The 18,316-nt window shown below is 47.5% G+C and overlaps 1 protein-coding gene across 5 annotated transcripts in view; it reads right to left on the reverse strand.

Annotated features, from left to right (window-relative positions):
• Positions 1 to 18,316, reverse strand: part of INPP5B (inositol polyphosphate-5-phosphatase B) — a 136,597-nt gene that overhangs the window by 57,276 nt on the left and 61,005 nt on the right. For 4 of the 5 annotated variants that reach the window (XM_073665877.1, XM_073665876.1, XM_073665878.1 and 1 more), the window contains one exon: positions 1,941 to 2,031. The exons of the other annotated variant lie outside the window; for it this stretch is intronic. In XM_073665877.1, the coding sequence (XP_073521978.1) occupies positions 1,941 to 2,031 (91 nt within the window). The remainder of the gene's footprint in view (positions 1 to 1,940; positions 2,032 to 18,316) is intronic. 5 annotated transcript variants of the gene reach the window in all.

Below are 18,316 nucleotides of genomic sequence, written 5' to 3' on the forward strand. Positions count from 1 at the left end.
CCCCGATTCCATCAATATGTCACTTACTGGTCTGCATGCTGTTAATTTGATGCAATCAATGTTTTCTCTGCTGAAGATCTAGCAGTGCTCAGAATGCTGAAGCCTGTATAACCCCACCACTGATTGGCAGCTTTATGTGTACACTGTGTATAAGCAGAAAGCTGCTAATCATTGGTGGGAGTGTGGTTACATAGAGTGACCGCCTAAGATAAAAGTAACACCTTGTCCTACAGTGACAATCTACTGCTGATAAAACACTTATCTGTGAGACATCACTGGAATCTCGCTCTCAGCCCCTACATAATGCTGCTCTCAGATTACACAGCAAAAACTTGCTGACAGATACCCTTTAATATTTATTGGGACAACCTTTTTAAGTGTCAGTAATAAAGTTATTCTGATAGATCACATAAAATAAAGTCATCTTAAAATTGGAATGATTTAAATAAAAATCTCCTTTGGTAATCAGTTATAACACCCCTGCTGTTTTCTTGATTTTTCTCTCAGAATATCCCCCAAATGAGTTCAGTGCTGGTGAGAAGGCGGATCATTTTTAATTGACTGGTTTGTATATAAATTAATATATTAATAGCAGGAAATACTCCACCACCGGTGTACAAGAGAATCCAGAAGATGGGGTGGAGAAACAGAGCATGTGTGATTGGCACTGGACACATTACGTGAATGTTTAGGGAGAAAATATGTAGAATCGGGGGAGCCCACTACAAGTATGTAACAGAAGTACCCAACCAAACCCTAATAGGGTACTTTTACTTTAACTAGCATTTGGCCATCCCATTTATTGGATATATTACCTCCCATTTATTGGATATATTACCACCTGCTCACATAATCCAGTGTGTCCAACAACAGATCTGATAATATGCAATGCAGCAGAGGCAGTAGGACATCCCTTCCCCCTCCATTGTATCTTAGAATACTGTAGATGACTGGTGTATATAGCCAGTATCTCAATGTATTCATGGGCAATGAATCATGGATGGGTATCCAGCAAGGCGATCGTCATTAGAAGATTTGGTCATTATAAGGGTGAATTCAGTAGTTTGTGCATTGTGGTCTGTACACAGACTGACATGTAATGTAGAATTGAATGTGTGTACAACACACATCCTATGTGCCCTGACTTAGCAGTGGTTTAATCAGGATTTACTCCTAGGACCAGTGATCTGCAGTGTAATTCAGTAGTGGAGACAGCCAATGTTTGCTTTCCAGGAAAGTTAAACAACTGCTATATTCCACTACTGAATATTGATCTGAAACTAGAACTTGCCTCTCCATTCCTGTTTTTTCTACGTCCTCTACACTGGGTCCCTATACCTAGATCACGAACAAACAAAGTTAAACCAGTTTAACATTTCAGTTATCTTTACTGCAGGCCATGAATACTTCAATACCAGTAGGACTTGTAAAAACTGTGCTTCATTAGGCTTTACCCCAATAGCTGTGCACTCACGGTATGTTCACATGGCGTTTTTTCAGCATGATTTGTTCCTGCAGTCAAAATGCTGCATATAAAACGCAGCAAATAGCTGTATTTTGCATGTGTGATTTGTCTACAGTACATGTTAATAAAGTGAAGCCTTATTCACCAAAAACGCTGCACAGATGTTACGCTGTTTTTTTCACAGCTTTTGCAGTTTCTTATACCTTTCAATAGGTAAAAGCCACAGCAAGAAACAAAAGAATTGACATGCGGCAGATTTTCACAAATGCTGCTGTGCTCAAATTCAGTCAGAAGAAAAAAAAAAGTTGTGTGTGCATGAGATTTTTTGCTGAAAAAAAACGCCACATGTGAACATACCATTAACTAATATTTTGCAGAACTGCTCAATTAAAGTGAACCTGCCATATGATGCAAAAAAAAAAAAAAAAAAAAGGTCTAAAGTTAAATAAAAAAACAAATCCAAAGTTTCCTATACCTGGGTAGTGAGTGTGGAGAGCGTGAAGGCTCATGTCTCTGGGCAGTCTTCAACCACTGGCCGTTCTGCTGGAGCTGTTCAGGACTGTGCTCTGTGATGGAACAGAAAGTCTGTGAATGGACCATGACCATGATGCCCTGCCGACTACGCTGGCGCTGAAGGCTTAGTTCTTTACCTACATCATGCACCCAGTACACCATCACGAAAACTATAGGTGGGAAGTTACAGCCTTTTTAATGTCATTCCTTGCAATAAATCTCATTAATGGGATTATGGACAGATCATTACTGAGATGTCTGACTAAATTATTGAACAGTTGCGGCCATAATTCTTGCTAAAATGATAAAATAAGGGTCACTTCTACCAATACAAGGCCAAAATCTACAATTTCAACTCTCCCATACTTAAAGGGCCTATTGTACTGTTCTATCAAATTCAACTGATCTGTTCATCTTCACAAAACCCATTTGTGAGGCCTCATTCACACTTCAGTACTGTTTGGATCAGTATTTTTTCTACAAGCGCCATCTTCAGAAACCAGCAGAGGCCCCGGCAGCTCCACTGCTGGTCTACGTGTTGGCACATAATCAGTGCTGAGCGTGACGTTTGCAGGTTGATGATCATTTTCCACACCTATTCCAGGCTGTCATCTCACGGCCAATGCATAGACAGAGCAGAAGTAAAATTAAGAATTATTTACTGAAAGCCAGTTACAAATTTTACCATCACAGAAAGGTGATAAAGCTAATGTAATAGTACATATTAGTCGACCCAGTTAAAAAAGAGAGTACAAGTAAAAGTCCATAACATGAATACACAACACTGATGTCATGGCTTATAATGCCTCAGGAACACTGATAGGCTACCTTTTAGAGGAGAAATTGAAATACATCAGTCACTAACATGAATGAGAGAACGCTAAACCCAAAGCAGCATGAATCAGACAATGGCCATGTTATAGCAGCCGATTATATTTTACTCTGAAACGCTGCAACATTTCAGAGAAAACATTTTGAATAGGTCTCAGATGACTAATCCGAGACTGGTATCCAGTAGCTTCTTCCCGTCACTCTACCAATGATTAACAGGTCTCTCCCTATCCGTGCATACCAGGAGAGACCTGTCATATGGAGCATGGCGGGTGAGAACCAACTGGAATCCACATTGGACTGTACTAGTCAGCCAAGATTTCAGAATGAAACATACTTGACTGTAAGCTACCTGAGCTACATTTCATTGATGCTATCGTAAATTCACAGATGTACTGCTCTATATTGAAAGAAGATAAACTATCACTACTTGGTAGACGTGCATTTTTTCTAAATACATGGTGCCCACTTTGAAACATGGTGGTGGCGGTGTCCTTCTCTAGGGCTGCATGAGTGCCGCTGGTGTCAGGGAGCTAAATTTCATTGATGGCATCATGAATTCACTGCTCTATATTGAAAGAGAAGATGCTACCAGCACTCCGTGCCCTTGGTAGTCGTGAACTTTTCCAACATAACAGTGATCCAAAACACACATCTAATGCCAATGTTGCATTTCTGAAAAAGAACAGGGTGAAAGTGATTCAGTGGCCAAGTATGTCTTCTGATCTGAACACAACCAAACACCTATGGTGAATTTTGAAGAGACGAGTTGAGCACCCAGGCTCTAAAAGAGGTCGTTCTTGAAGAATGGAAATAAGATATACCGTGTATACTCGAGTATGACTTTTTCAGCACATTTTTTATGCTGACAAAGCCCCCCCTCGACTTATACTTGGGTATATACCACTGGGGTGGTGGGAGGTTGCGGCGGCGGTGGAGCGGGCACAGGCACTAGCCTCTGCTGCAGCTACCACGTGTGCCTGCTGTGAGGAGTGAATATCCCGGCACCTCACCTCAGTGTCTGATGGCGCAAGGCAGTGATGTCATGTGCTGCTCAGATGCTGAGGTGAGATGCTGGCAGACAGGACACAGCGCTGGAGCAGAGGGGAGGAAGGTGAGGAGGGGTGTTTATTTTTTTTTCATGTGTGCAGTGATGGGGGCCATGTATATCAGGATAGTGGGGCCATGCATACCAGCAGCTGCAGCATTTCCCAGCCTAGGCTTATACTCGAGTCAATATGTTTTCCCAGTTTTTTTTTTTAGGCAAAATTAAGGGCCTCGGCTTATACTTGAATATATACGGTATGTTACAATATCTCACCAACTTGTTAATTGACCGACTAGAAGACTTGGTGCTGTCCTTAAAAATCATGGAGGTCATACAAAATACTAGATGTAGCAGTTTTTGATGTGAGATGTATTCATTTTTGCATCAACTAATTTGAGTAAAACTGAAGATTTTGGAATTATTTTATTAATCTTACTTTCACGTTATGGAGTAACAAAAATGTTCTATAATCCTTCAGTCTTGTCAAAAATTTGGAAATTTGATTCAGTGAAATATTGATTAAAATCTTCCTTTTCAAAGGGAGCTTACTCATTATATGCCACTCAGCACACACAAAGTCAATATTTGCCCAGAAAATGAACTTTAACCCCCAAAACACATTTCAACATCATTGCAGTCCTGCCTTAAAAGGAGCAGCTAACATCGTTTTAGTGATTGATCCATTAACACAGGTGTGGGTGTTGATGAGGACAGGGCTGGTGATCAATCAGTCATGATTAAGTAAGAATGACATCACTGGACACTTTAAAAGGAGGCTGGTTCTTGGTATCATTGTTTCTCTTCAGTTAACCATGGTTATCTCTAAAGAAACACGTGCAGCCATCATTGCACTGCACAAAAATGGCCTAACAGGGAAGAGTATCGCAGCTACAAAGATTGCACCTCAGTCAACAATCTATCGCATCATCAAGAACTTCAAGGAGAGAGCTTCCATTGTTGTCAAAAAGGCTCCAGGGCGCCCAAGAAAGACCAGCAAGCGCCAGGACCGTATCTTAAAACTGTTTCAGCTGTGGGATCGGACTACCAGCAGTGCAGAGCTTGCTCAGGAATGGCAGCAGGCTGGTGTGAGTGCTTCTGCACGCACTGTGAGGCGGAGACTCTTTGAGCAAGGGCTGGTTTCAAGGAGGGCAGCAAAGAAGCCACTTCTCTCCAGAAAAAACATCAGGGACCGACTGATATTCTGCAAAAGGTACAGGGAGTGGACTGCTGAGGACTGGGGCAAAGTCATTTTCTCTGATGAATCCCCTTTTCGATTGTTTGGGACATCTGGAAAACAGCTTATTTGGAGAAGAAGAGGTGAGCTCTACCACCAGTCTTGTCTCATGCCAACTGTAAAGCAGCCTGAAACCATTCATGTGTGGGGTTGCTTCTCAGCCAAGGGAATCGGCTCACTCACAGTCTTGCCTAAAAACACAGCCATGAATAAAGAATGGTGCCAGAATGTCCTCCAAGAGCAACTTCTCCCAACCGTCCAAGAGCAGTTTGGCGCCCAACAATGCCTTTTCCAGCATGATGGAGCACCTTGCCATAAAGCAAAGGTGATAACTAAATGGCTCATGGAACAAAACATAGAGATTTTGGGTCCATGGCCTGGAAACTCCCCAGATCTTAATCCCATTGAGAACTTGTGGTCAATCATCAAGAGACGGGTGGACAAACAAAAACCAACAAATTCTGACAAAATGCAAGCATTGATTATGCAAGAATGGACTGCTATCAGTCAGGATTTGGTCCAAAAGTTGATTGAGAGCATGCCAGGGAGAATTACAGAGGTCTTGAAGAAGAAGGGGCAACACTGCAAATATTGACTTGCTGCATTAACTCATTCTGTCAATATAACCTATTGGTACTCATAAGATGATTGCAATTATATTTCCGTATGTGATATAAACATCAGACAAACACTAATAAAAACCAGAGGCCAGCAGATCATGTGAAAATATAATTTTGGTGTCATTCTCAAAACTTTTGGGCATGACTGTATACACATTATATATATATATATATATATATATATATATATATATATATATATATATATATATATATATATACACACACACACACAGTGCCTACAAGTAGTATTCAACCCCCTGCAGATTTAGCTGGTTTGATAAGATGCAAATAAGTTAGAGCCTTCAAACTGCAAACGAGAGTAGGTTTTATGAACAGAAGCATAAATCTTACAAACCAAAAAGTTATGTTGCTCAGTTGAATTTTATTAAATTTTAAACATAAAAGTGTGGGTCAATTATTATACAGCCCCTATGTTTAATATTTTGTGGAATAACCCTTGTTTGCAATTACAGCTAATAATCGTCTTTTATAAGACCTGATCAGGCCGGCACAGGTCTGTGGAGTTATCTTGGCCCACTCCTCCATGCAGATCTTCTCCAAGTTATCTAGGTTCTTTGGGTGTCTCATGTGGACTTTATTCTTGAGCTCCTTCCACAAGTTTTCAATTGGGTTAAGGTCAGGAGACTGACTAGGCCACTCCAACACCTTGACTTTTTCCCTCTTGAACCAGGCCTTGGTTTTCTTGGCTGTGTGCTTTGGGTCATTGTCTTGTTGGAAGATGAAATTACGACCCATCTTAAGATCCTTGATGGAGGAGCGGAGGTTCTTGGCCAAAATCTCCAGGTAGGCCGTGCTATCCATCTTCCCATGGATGGGGACCAGATGGCCAGGCCCCTTGGCAGAGAAACAGCCCCACAGCATGATGCTGCCACCACCATGCTTGACTGTAGGGATGGTAATCTTGGGGTCGTATGCAGTGCCATCCAGTCTCCAAACGTCACGTGTATGGTTGGCACCAAAGATCTTGATCTTGGTCTCATCAGACCATAGAACCTTGAACCAGTCTGTCTCAGAGTCCTCCAAGTGATCATGAGCAAACTGTAGACGAGCCTTGACATGACGCTTTGAAAGTAAAGGTACCTTACGGGCTCGTCTGGAACGGAGACCATTGCGGTGGAGTACGTTACTTATGGTATTGACTGAAACCAATGTCCCCACTGCCATGAGATCTTCCCGGAGCTCCTTCCTTGTTGTCCTTGGGTTAGCCTTGACTCTTCGGACAAGCCTGGCCTCGGCACGGGAGGACACTTTCAAAGGCTGTCCTGGCCGTGGAAGGCTAACAGTAGTTCCATAAGCCTTCCACTTACGGATGATGCTCCCAACAGTGGAGACAGGTAGGCCCAACTCCTTGTAAAGGGTTTTGTACCCCTTGCCAGCCTTGTGACCCTCCACGATCTTGTCTCTGATGGCCTTGGAATGCTCCTTTGTCTTTCCCATGTTGACCATGTCTGAGTGCTGTTCACAAGTTTGGGGAGGGTCTTAAATAGTCAGAAAAGGCTGGCAAAAGAGATCTTTAATCCACACATGTGAAGCTCATTATTCTTGGTGCCTGAACTACTTCTTAATACTTTTGGGGACCAAACAGAATTCTTGTGGTTTGAGGGGTTGAATAATAAATGACACTCTGAATTAACTTTTAACGCTTTTAAAAAAAAAAAAAAAAAAATTTGCTGCAGTGCATTTCCCACTTCCAGGCTGATCTACAGTACAAATGTCACAATGCCAAGTTAATTCCGCATGTGTCAACCAGCTAAATCTGCAGGGGGTTGAATACTACTTGTAGGCACTGTATATATATATATATATATATATATATATATATATATATATATATATATATATATATATATATATATATATATATATATATATATATATATATATATATATATATATATATATAAATTAGCACTTCTAATCTTTTAGTTTTAGAGGCCCTTAATGTCTTTAGGAAAGCAATGATTTGGCTCAGTAAAGCACAGCTCCCACTATGTGATCATTCCAAGCACTTTTTTACATAGTAAGACTCTGTGTATACAGCAGTCCTAATGTATTCATACAACCTACACCCACACACGAGTGACAGCACACGTGACAATTTACCACTGTGATAATGGATGGTACAGAAGAAGCTAGTCTAGTCTGTGTGTTGAAGCAGAACTTGTGGTCACTCATCTCACAAAGTCTGTTATCCACACACTGTCTAGCAGTACATTTATAGAGAGTGCTATTACTGACAAGCAGCGGACCTACAATTTCCTGACTAAACCACACTGATATTTGCTTATGGTGTCACTAAAATTTGCCTATTCTTGCACATTATTAGTGATGTTACATGGCTCAGCGTGAAAATCAGAAAGAATTATTTACTATTAGGAAAAAAGCTGCCCTACCCTAGCTCTGCTCTTAGCACCCCCAAAGATTTGACAGGCTATACGTCAATTACTTTGTGTAACGGGTCCGGGAGGCGGAACCTCTGAGCTACTATACAAGGGGGCGGCCCTTGTAAGGGAGCGGGTGGCAGTCTCTGGGTGAACGGACAGGGAGTTACGGCAAGTGATCAGGGCAGTCTCTGGGTAAGGGGTAGGTACGACCTGTGATGGCAGAGCCTCCGGGTAGGCTAGCAGGCAGATGGTAGATGTGTGCTCCCAGGTGAGCAAGCGAGAGTCTCTGGAATAGCAGGTGGTCACGGCACGTGACGGCGGAACCTCCGGGCTGGCAGGCAGGTAGGTAACGGAGAAGCGCTCCCAGGTGAGCGGGCAAGAGTCTCAGGAATAGCTGGTGGTCACCGCACGTGACAACGGGACCTCCGGGCTGGCAAGCAGGCAGGTAACGGAGATGCGCTCCCAGGTGAGCGGGCAAGAGTCTCTGAGATAGCTGGTGGTCACAGCACGTGACAACGGAGCCTCCGGGCTGGCAAGCAGGCAGGTAGCGGAGAAGCGCTCCCAGGTGAGCGGGCAAGCTGGTCCATAGACAGACTGACCGGAGTTGTAAGGCAGACCGTCGGACCTCAGGCAAGCAGGCAGGTAGCTGATGTGCGCTCCCAGGTGAGCGGACAAGTTGGTCCTTAGACAGACTGACCGGAGTTGTAAGGCAGACCGTCGGACCTCAGGCAGGCAGGCAGGTAACAAGTATTCAGGCAGGAATCAGGCAGGTAACTAGCAGGAAACTGGCAGGAAACTGGCAGGTAACTGGCAACGGGACCTGAGGGCTGAAGCACAGGTGAGACACAGGTGCAAACAACATTGCTCGGGCACCTCCATTTTGGAGGAGGTGCCTTATATATGATGAAGTCCTCCGGCCATTGGCCGGGGACTCCTTAGGACGGCGCGCGCGGCCCCTTTAAGAGGAGGGGAGCGCGCGCGCGCGCGCCCTAAGCACAGGGGCCGGGAAGGAGCGCGCGCCGAGAGCAGAGCGGGAGGAGGACGCCGGGAAGGAACGCGCGCCGACAGCAGAGCGGGGAGAGGACGCCGGGCACGGAGCAGAGCGGTGAGGGGAGCAGCGTCCCTGCCTAGCAGAGGGCAGGGACGCCAGCGCTACAGTACCCCCCCCCTTTAGGCCCCCCCTTTTTTAGGCCAGACAGAAATTTAGCTAGGATGAGAGGGGCATGGATGTTCTCCCGGGGCTCCCACGTTCTCTCCTCAGGACCAAACCCCTTCCAATCTACCAGAAAAAAGGTCTTTCCTCTTACCCTTTTGGTGGCAAGAATGTTCTCTACCTCAAACTCGTCCTCAGCAGAAACCGGAGCAGGAGGCGTACCTGTAGACTTGGAAAAAGAGTTAAGCACCACAGGTTTGAGGAGAGACACATGGAAGGAGTTAGGGATCCGTAAGTTGGCCGGGAGTTTCAATTTATAGGCCACCGGGTTGATCTGACTGATGACCTCCAGTGGGCCGATGAACCGAGGCCCTAACTTATAGGAAGGGATCTTGAGCCGGACATATTTGGACGAGAGCCAGACTTTATCCCCAGGGCGGAATTGAGGAGGGTCCAGACGTTTTTTGTCAGCGTGTCTTTTCATACGCTCGGATGACAGAAGGAGTGCGGACCGGGTACTCTCCCATATGGAGGAAAATTTGTTAACAAGAGATTCCGCAGCCGGATTGTCCGCCGAGGAGGAGACGGGAAACGGGATCCGAGGATGCTGACCGTAGACTACAAAAAACGGGGATTTGGAGGAAGACTCGCTCTCGTGATTGTTGTACGAGAATTCGGCCCATGGCAGGAGATCCACCCAGTCAGAATGGTGGGCATTAACGAAGTGCCGAAGGTAACTGGTCAGGTTCTGATTGATCCGCTCCACTTGACCATTAGACTGTGGATGGTAAGCGGAGGAGAAGTCCAGGGTGACGTCCAGCAATTTACAAGTGGCTCTCCAGAAACGGGAAGTGAACTGTACCCCACGATCCGACACGATGTGACGGGGCAGGCCATGAAGACGGAAGATGTGGCGGATAAAGTCTTTAGCCAGCTCGGGTGCAGACGGAAGACCTGGCAGTGGAATGAAGTGAGCCATCTTGGAGAAGCGGTCAGCGACCACCCAAATGACCGTACAACCGGCAGAGACGGGTAGATCAGTAATGAAGTCCATCGCTATATGCTGCCAGGGGGCAGCAGGTACTGGCAGAGGTAGGAGGCGGCCGGCCGGCAGGTGTCTCGGAACTTTGTTGCGGGCGCAGGACACACAGGCAGAAACAAAGTCTATTACATCCTTGTGCAGGTTAGGCCACCAGTAGTGCCGGGTAATAAGCTGGAGGGTCTTTTTCTGACCGGCGTGGCCAGCTAGTTTAGACGAATGACCCCAGTGTAGGATCTTCTCCCGATCAGGTACTGGTACGAACGTCTTACCAGGAGGAAGACGATTTAGACTCACGGGAGCCACCTGCATTACTCTGGCGGGATCGATGATATGTTTCGGATCCTCCTCGAGATCAGACACCAGAAAGGACCGAGACAAGGCGTCCGCCTTGACGTTTTTGTCAGCCGGGCGAAAATGAAGGACAAAATCAAAACGAGCAAAAAACAAGGACCACCGGGCTTGGCGCGGGTTAAGTCTCTGGGCATGCTGGAGGTAAGCCAAGTTCTTGTGGTCAGTGTAAATTATTACCGGGTGAAGAGCCCCCTCGAGCAGGTAACGCCACTCCTCCAATGCCAGTTTGATGGCCAATAACTCTCGGTCTCCTATGGAATAGTTGCGCTCAGAGGAGGAGAAGAGTTTAGAGAAGAAGCCACAAGTTACCATCCTCCCGGAAGATGATTTTTGAGTAAGTACCGCTCCGGCTCCAGAGGAGGAGGCGTCAACTTCCAGGAAGAACTGTTTGTTGCCATCTGGGCGATGCAGCACCGGGGCGGAAGAGAAGGCCTGTTTAAGGGAAAGAAAGGCCTCCTCTGCTTCGGGTGGCCACTCTTTGGGATTAGTACCTTTACGGGTGAGCGCAGAAATTGGGGCCGTCCGGGAAGAGAAGTGTGGTATGAAGAGGCGGTAGTAGTTGGCGAAGCCCAGGAATCGCTGAATGGCCTTCAACCCCTCCGGTCGGGGCCATTTCTCGATGGCAGACAGTTTCTCAGGATCCATTTGTAGGCCGGTCTGAGAGATAATGTAGCCCAGAAACGGAAGCGAGGTCTGCTCAAAGAGGCACTTCTCAAATTTAGCGTAGAGATGGTTCTGCCTTAGCCTGAGCAGGACCTGACGAACGTCCCTCCGGTGAGTCTGGAGATCCGGAGAGAAGACCAAGATGTCGTCCAGGTACACCACTACGCAGGAGTAGAGAAGGTCCCGGAAGATGTCATTGACCAACTCTTGAAAGACGGCAGGAGCGTTACAGAGACCAAAGGGCATTACCAGGTATTCATAGTGGCCGTCCCGGGTGTTGAATGCCGTCTTCCATTCATCCCCCTGACGAATACGAACCAGGTTGTACGCCCCACGAAGGTCCAGTTTGGTGAAGATCCTAGCCCCCCTCAGGCGATCAAATAATTCTGGAATGAGCGGAAGGGGGTACTTATTCTTCACCGTGATCAGGTTTAGGCCTCTATAGTCTATACAGGGACGGAGAGAGCCGTCCTTCTTTTTGACGAAAAAGAAGCCTGCTCCCGCCGGGGAGGTAGATTTCCGGATGAATCCTCTGGCCAGATTCTCCTCAATATATTCGGACATTGACCGGGTCTCAGCAGCGGATAAAGGATAGATACGCCCACGGGGAGGAGTAGTACCGGGTAGCAGATCGATGGGACAGTCGTATGGTCTATGTGGTGGTAATGTCTCTGCCTCCTTTTTATTAAAGACATCTGCATAAGACCAATAAGGAATCGGAAGTCCAGGTAGATTAGCTGGGGTAGGAGAGGGACGGACGGGATGGACGGGAACCAGGCAGGTTTTATGACAGTCTTGTCCCCAGCGAAGGACCTCTCCGGTTTGCCAGTCTAGCACGGGTGCATGTCTCTGGAGCCAGGGCAGACCTAGCAAGAGGGCGTGAGAGAGTCCAGGCAGAACATGAAAGGAGATACTTTCAGAATGCAGCATTCCCACCTGCAGGGTAATGGATTCGGTGATGAGTTGAATGGGGCGAGGTAAGAGGCCCCCATCCACGGCAGCGACAGACAAGGGTACAGCCAGAGGTTTGGTGGGGATGCGGTATTTCTCAACCAGGGACTGTGAAATAAGGTTCCCGGCTGCTCCAGAGTCAAGTTGGGCTAGTTCGAAATAACGGTTCTCCCCGTAGATGATCGAAACTGACAACAGCAGGGATGGAGAGGATTTATTCTTGTCTAGGTGGACCTCTCTGAGCGAACCTAGACACAGGCGTTTCCCGACCTCTCCGGGCAGGTACGGATCCGGTGCTCCTTACTGCCACAGTAGAAGCAGCTCCCCTCGGCACGGCGTGAGTCCTGACGGGTTTTGACCATCTTGGTCTGGTCGACCTGCATAGGCTCAGGAGAGTGTACCTGGGGAGAGATGGAGGGAATGACGGGTTTCTGGAAAGTAGGAGCTAAACGTGGAATCCTTCTCTCGCGGGTGACCTCTTTGGCACGCTCCTGGAACCGTAGGTCAATCCGGGTGGCAAGGGTTATTAGATCATCGAGAGAGGTAGGAATGTCCCGACCAGCAAGTTCATCTTTAATACGACCGGACAGACCCTCCCAGAAGACGGATACCAGAGCGTCGTTATCCCAGGCCAGCTCCGAGGCAAGGGTGCGGAACCGTATGGCATATTGGCCCACGGTGAGACCCTCCTGACGGAGGCGTAGCAGAGAGGATGCGGATGAGGTCTTCCGTCCGGGTTCGTCGAAGACTTTCCGGAAAGCCGAGAGAAAAGCAGGCAAGTTGGACACCAGGGGGTCTCCTCTCTCCCATAGAGGATTTAGCCAGGCCAGGGCCTCCCCGGTGAGATGGGACATGATAAAGGCAATTTTGGCCCGGTCGGAATTAAACTGATGGGACAAAAGTTCAAAGTGCAGGGTGCACTGATTTATGAAGCCCCGAGCCTGGACGGGGTCGCCTCCGAAGCGAGGGGGTGCAGAGAGCCGGGGTCCGGGGTAGGATACCATAGTATTAGTGGGCAGCGGAGCTGCCGGATTGCAAGATATGGCACTGGCGGAGGTTGTTGGTGGATCAGACAGAGTGTTCAGGCGAGTATTAACATTCCGCAGGTGACCCAGGATGGCCTCCTGTTGGGACCTCTGACGGGACAGTTCAAGACAGAGGTCCGAGAGTGAGGGAGCTTGGGTGCCACCGGGTTCCATGGCCCGAGCAAACTGTAACGGGTCCGGGAGGCGGAACCTCTGAGCTACTATACAAGGGGGCGGCCCTTGTAAGGGAGCGGGTGGCAGTCTCTGGGTGAACGGACAGGGAGTTACGGCAAGTGATCAGGGCAGTCTCTGGGTAAGGGGTAGGTACGACCTGTGATGGCAGAGCCTCCGGGTAGGCTAGCAGGCAGATGGTAGATGTGTGCTCCCAGGTGAGCAAGCGAGAGTCTCTGGAATAGCAGGTGGTCACGGCACGTGACGGCGGAACCTCCGGGCTGGCAGGCAGGTAGGTAACGGAGAAGCGCTCCCAGGTGAGCGGGCAAGAGTCTCAGGAATAGCTGGTGGTCACCGCACGTGACAACGGGACCTCCGGGCTGGCAAGCAGGCAGGTAACGGAGATGCGCTCCCAGGTGAGCGGGCAAGAGTCTCTGAGATAGCTGGTGGTCACAGCACGTGACAACGGAGCCTCCGGGCTGGCAAGCAGGCAGGTAGCGGAGAAGCGCTCCCAGGTGAGCGGGCAAGCTGGTCCATAGACAGACTGACCGGAGTTGTAAGGCAGACCGTCGGACCTCAGGCAAGCAGGCAGGTAGCTGATGTGCGCTCCCAGGTGAGCGGACAAGTTGGTCCTTAGACAGACTGACCGGAGTTGTAAGGCAGACCGTCGGACCTCAGGCAGGCAGGCAGGTAACAAGTATTCAGGCAGGAATCAGGCAGGTAACTAGCAGGAAACTGGCAGGAAACTGGCAGGTAACTGGCAACGGGACCTGAGGGCTGAAGCACAGGTGAGACACAGGTGCAAACAACATTGCTCGGGCACCTCCATTTTGGAGGAGGTGCCTTATATATGATGAAGTCCTCCGGCCATTGGCCGGGGACTCCTTAGGACGGCGCGCGCGGCCCCTTTAAGAGGAGGGGAGCGCGCGCGCGCGCGCCCTAAGCACAGGGGCCGGGAAGCAGCGCGCGCCGAGAGCAGAGCGGGAGGAGGACGCCGGGAAGGAGCGCGCGCCGACAGCAGAGCGGGGAGAGGACGCCGGGCACGGAGCAGAGCGGTGAGGGGAGCAGCGTCCCTGCCTAGCAGAGGGCAGGGACGCCAGCGCTACACTTTGCTTTTATTGGATACCTTTTTTATTTCCTAGAACAGTGATAAAATAGTGTCAAAATGTACAAGTGATTTTTTTTCACATTACTAGCTGATCCATATGCATGAACACACTGTAATGATGGTCTATACTTAGGCAGGCCATAAACATGGCATAGCTGAACGCCGAACATTTGTTCAGCAAACAGATTTCTTTCCTGACTCATTTTTACGGCTCTATATATGGTAGATTAAAATTGATGAAATTGAACAATTTCACCCAAACTGAACAATTGCCAGGTAGAACCTGGAGAACAATCATCTGCCATTGTTTGATTTTTTATGTTCCCAAGATCTTTCACTCAAAGACAGACAGTTCGTCCATGAATGATCTATTCCAAAAAAGACTGTACGTTTGTGGACAGGAGTCTCTGAACTTGTGTGGGCAGGTAGGACGACAACAAAGGGCAACATGAACTAAAATGTGGCTGTATCAGTATTATGATCGGTTGTTAAATGATTGTTCAACCAGAAACATGTGTCAACACTCCAAAGATATTAGATTATGAGCCCCATTGGTGACAGTGATGATAATGTCTGCAAAGCCTTGTGGAATAGGAAGGCACTATATAAGTAAGCATTAATAAATCTAATGTGTATGGAGGCCTTTATGACATATAATCAATGTTTACTTTCTCAGAAGGGTCCTACAAGGGGAGATCTGCAGAATGAAGGAGACAAGGCGCTCAAGTCACTGTTCCTGTGTAAACATTGAAGACCACCTTTCAATCTTCTCATCAGCCATGGTCCCAGGTGTGAGACCAAGATCCAAAAGCAGTCATACTTTCAATAATCAGTGATTGACAAGGCAACAGCCATTCTGCCTCTTTCCCCTCCGTTGCACTTTGTTGGACTGAGCATCCATTTCATTCAATAAGAAGGCTGAAAGCATTGGATGGAGGAATTCAGCAGAAGACTATTTGTACTAAATGTTTAACTTTACCTTATCCTGTAGAGATCGAGCACAAATGGGCCCTGGTCACAGTCACAATGCTGCCTTTTCCTCAAAGCGAACACATTTTGGGCTCATGTACAGAAGTTTTAGTTCACTACAAATAATCCAAACTATTCTGAAACATACTAGAAGGCTTCCGACTGATGGGGCAGATTTCCATGCGTCATGACTGATCACACAATTCATTGTACCTTTCTCCCTATCAAGAACACAGCATTAATCCAGGCACAAAATAACACTTCAATCAAACTTGGGTTTTATTTCTTTAATAATTATTACAAGGTATCCAACCAATAGCCATACATATGGTCCCCACGTTCCGGCGACTATGCCTTTTTCATGACCAGATATACCAGTGATGTGAAGACAACAGCTTTTTAAACTGGGCCCTAAGGTGGAGTTTGTAGGATTCTGGTTTGGGTACTGGCAGACAGATTTAGGCCTCATTCTTAGGTCAGCGATTTTTCTCGTACTTAATAAAAACGGTCTGATTTTTAGCAGTCTTTTGGATTGGATTTTCATCAGTGTGTAAGTTCTTACCATCAGTGTTTCATTAGCGAGTTTCTTGTATGAGAAAAATAAATTGCAAAACTTCTCCTATACACGACTATGTTAATCATGGACAGCACAGTGATGCTATCCCGTGTGCTGTCTAGGATTTTCACGGACCCGTAAAATTGTATGTGTATTTTTGATCTGTAACTCGAGTCCAAATCAGAAATGACTGATTTTTTTTGTGGACACAAGATACGCAAAAAAACATAAGGACATGGGAACAGCTCCATAGACTATAATGGGTACATGTTCTGTTCATGAAAATCACGTATAGAACACGTACATGAAAAACCAAAGTGTGAATGACGCCTCGAGCTGCCTCAAAATTAGGCTGTTTGTCTCAGTTATGATATTTTCAGCATTTTGTCTAGAGAAAGTTTCAGTGTTGCCAATAGATAATAATGTGACCATAGGTAGCAGATCTTTAGTCTGCGGTGTGATACACTAAATACAGTTTTGGTAAATCCTTCAGTCAGTGGCTACATAGAGGTCAAATTTTGTGTAAGGAGTAGGGATGAGCGAGTATACTCGTTACTATTTGGTACTCGCCGAATAGTACAGTACTCGGGCTACTCGTTACTCCCCGAGTTTCCTTGTGATTACTCGCTAGGAGTAACGAGTACAATGTAAGTCAATGGGAAAAGCGAGTAAGCTGAGTAATTGTCTGCTGGAGCCTATAAAGCGGTCTGGGGGCTGAGGAAAAGGCTGAAATGGGTGCATGATTGTTTAAAAGCCGGCGGTAAAAAGCCGCCGGCTTTTAAACAATCACTCACCCCCATACTCGCTTCCCCGCAGCCTCCCATCCCGATCCTCCGCTCCCCCCGCCGCCTACCATCCTGATCCTAAGTTAGGACCGGGTGGGGAGCAAAGCACCAGGGAGAGAAGGACCCAGGCGGGGAAGCCGGCAGTGAAAAGACTTCACCGTCGGCTTTCCCGTTTAGTGCTGCGCTCCCTGGTGCTTCGCTCACTGCCAGGTCCTAACTTAGGATCGGGATGGGAGGCGGCGGGGGAGCAGGGTGCGTACATCAGGGAGCGGGGAGCACAGCACCGAACGGGAAAGCCGGCGGTGAAGTCTTTTCACTGCCGGTTTTCCCGCCGGTTATTTCAGATGAACAGCTGAGGTATCAGCTGATGCTGATCAGCTGTTCATTTGAAGTAGCCGCGGTGCCCTCAGAGGGTTCATGTGAGTTCATGCTTGACTGCATGAACTCACATCAACTTTCCCACGGCCGCACAGCTCAGCTACATCTCTGGTAGAGAATCTGTAGCTGAGCTAAAGAAGAAGACTCCATTGGACTACATCGGACGGAAGATTATTAAAAAAATTAAGAGTCTCTAAGTGTTTTTTTGTTTTATTTCTAATAAAATATTTTTTTCTATGTGTTGTGTTTTTTTTTAAAATACTTTACTAGAAATTCATGGCGGTCATGTCTAATATTGGAGTGACCCCATGAATTTCAGGCTTAGGGCCAGCGGATAATACAAAGCTGGCCCTAACCCCTTTATTACCCAGTGAGTCACCGCACCAGGGCCCTGGATGAGTTGGGTACAGCGCCAGAAAATGGCGCTTCTATGAAGACGCCATTTTCTGGGGTGGCTGCGGACTGCAATTCGCAGCGGGGGGCCCAGAAAGCTTGGGCCACCCTGCGCTGCGGATTCCAGCCCCCAGCTGCTTAGTTGTACCGGGCGGGGAGCGAAGCACCAGGGAGCGGGGAGCGTACATCAGGGAGCGCAGCACTGAACGGGGAAAGCCGGCGGTGAAGTCTTTTCACTGCCGGCTTCCCTGCCCGGGTCCTTCGCTCCCTGCTCCCTGGTGCTGCGCTCCCCGCCCGGTCCTAACTTAGGATTGGGATGGGAGGTGGCGGGCGAGCGGAGGATCGGGATAGGAGGCTGCGGGGAAGCGAGTATGGGGCTGAGTGATTGTTTAAAAGCCGGCGGCTTTTTACCACCGGCTTTTAAACAATCATGCACCCATTTCAGCCTTCTCCTCAGCCCCCAGACCGCTTTATAGGCTCCAGCAGACAATTACTCGGCTTACTCGCTTTTCCCATTGACTTACATTGGACTTGCTACTCGTAACGAGTACCCGAGTATTGAGACCTACTCGTTACGAGTATAGCAAGTCCGATTATTTCACTACTCGCTCATTACTAGTAAGGAGACTCAAAGAAAACATCGGGCTTCAGT

Source organism: Phyllobates terribilis, unplaced genomic scaffold (assembly GCF_046119375.1).
Source record: "Phyllobates terribilis strain yellow unplaced genomic scaffold, ASM4611937v1 Scaffold_2__4_contigs__length_985480577, whole genome shotgun sequence".
Classification (NCBI taxonomy): Eukaryota; Metazoa; Chordata; class Amphibia; order Anura; family Dendrobatidae; genus Phyllobates; species Phyllobates terribilis.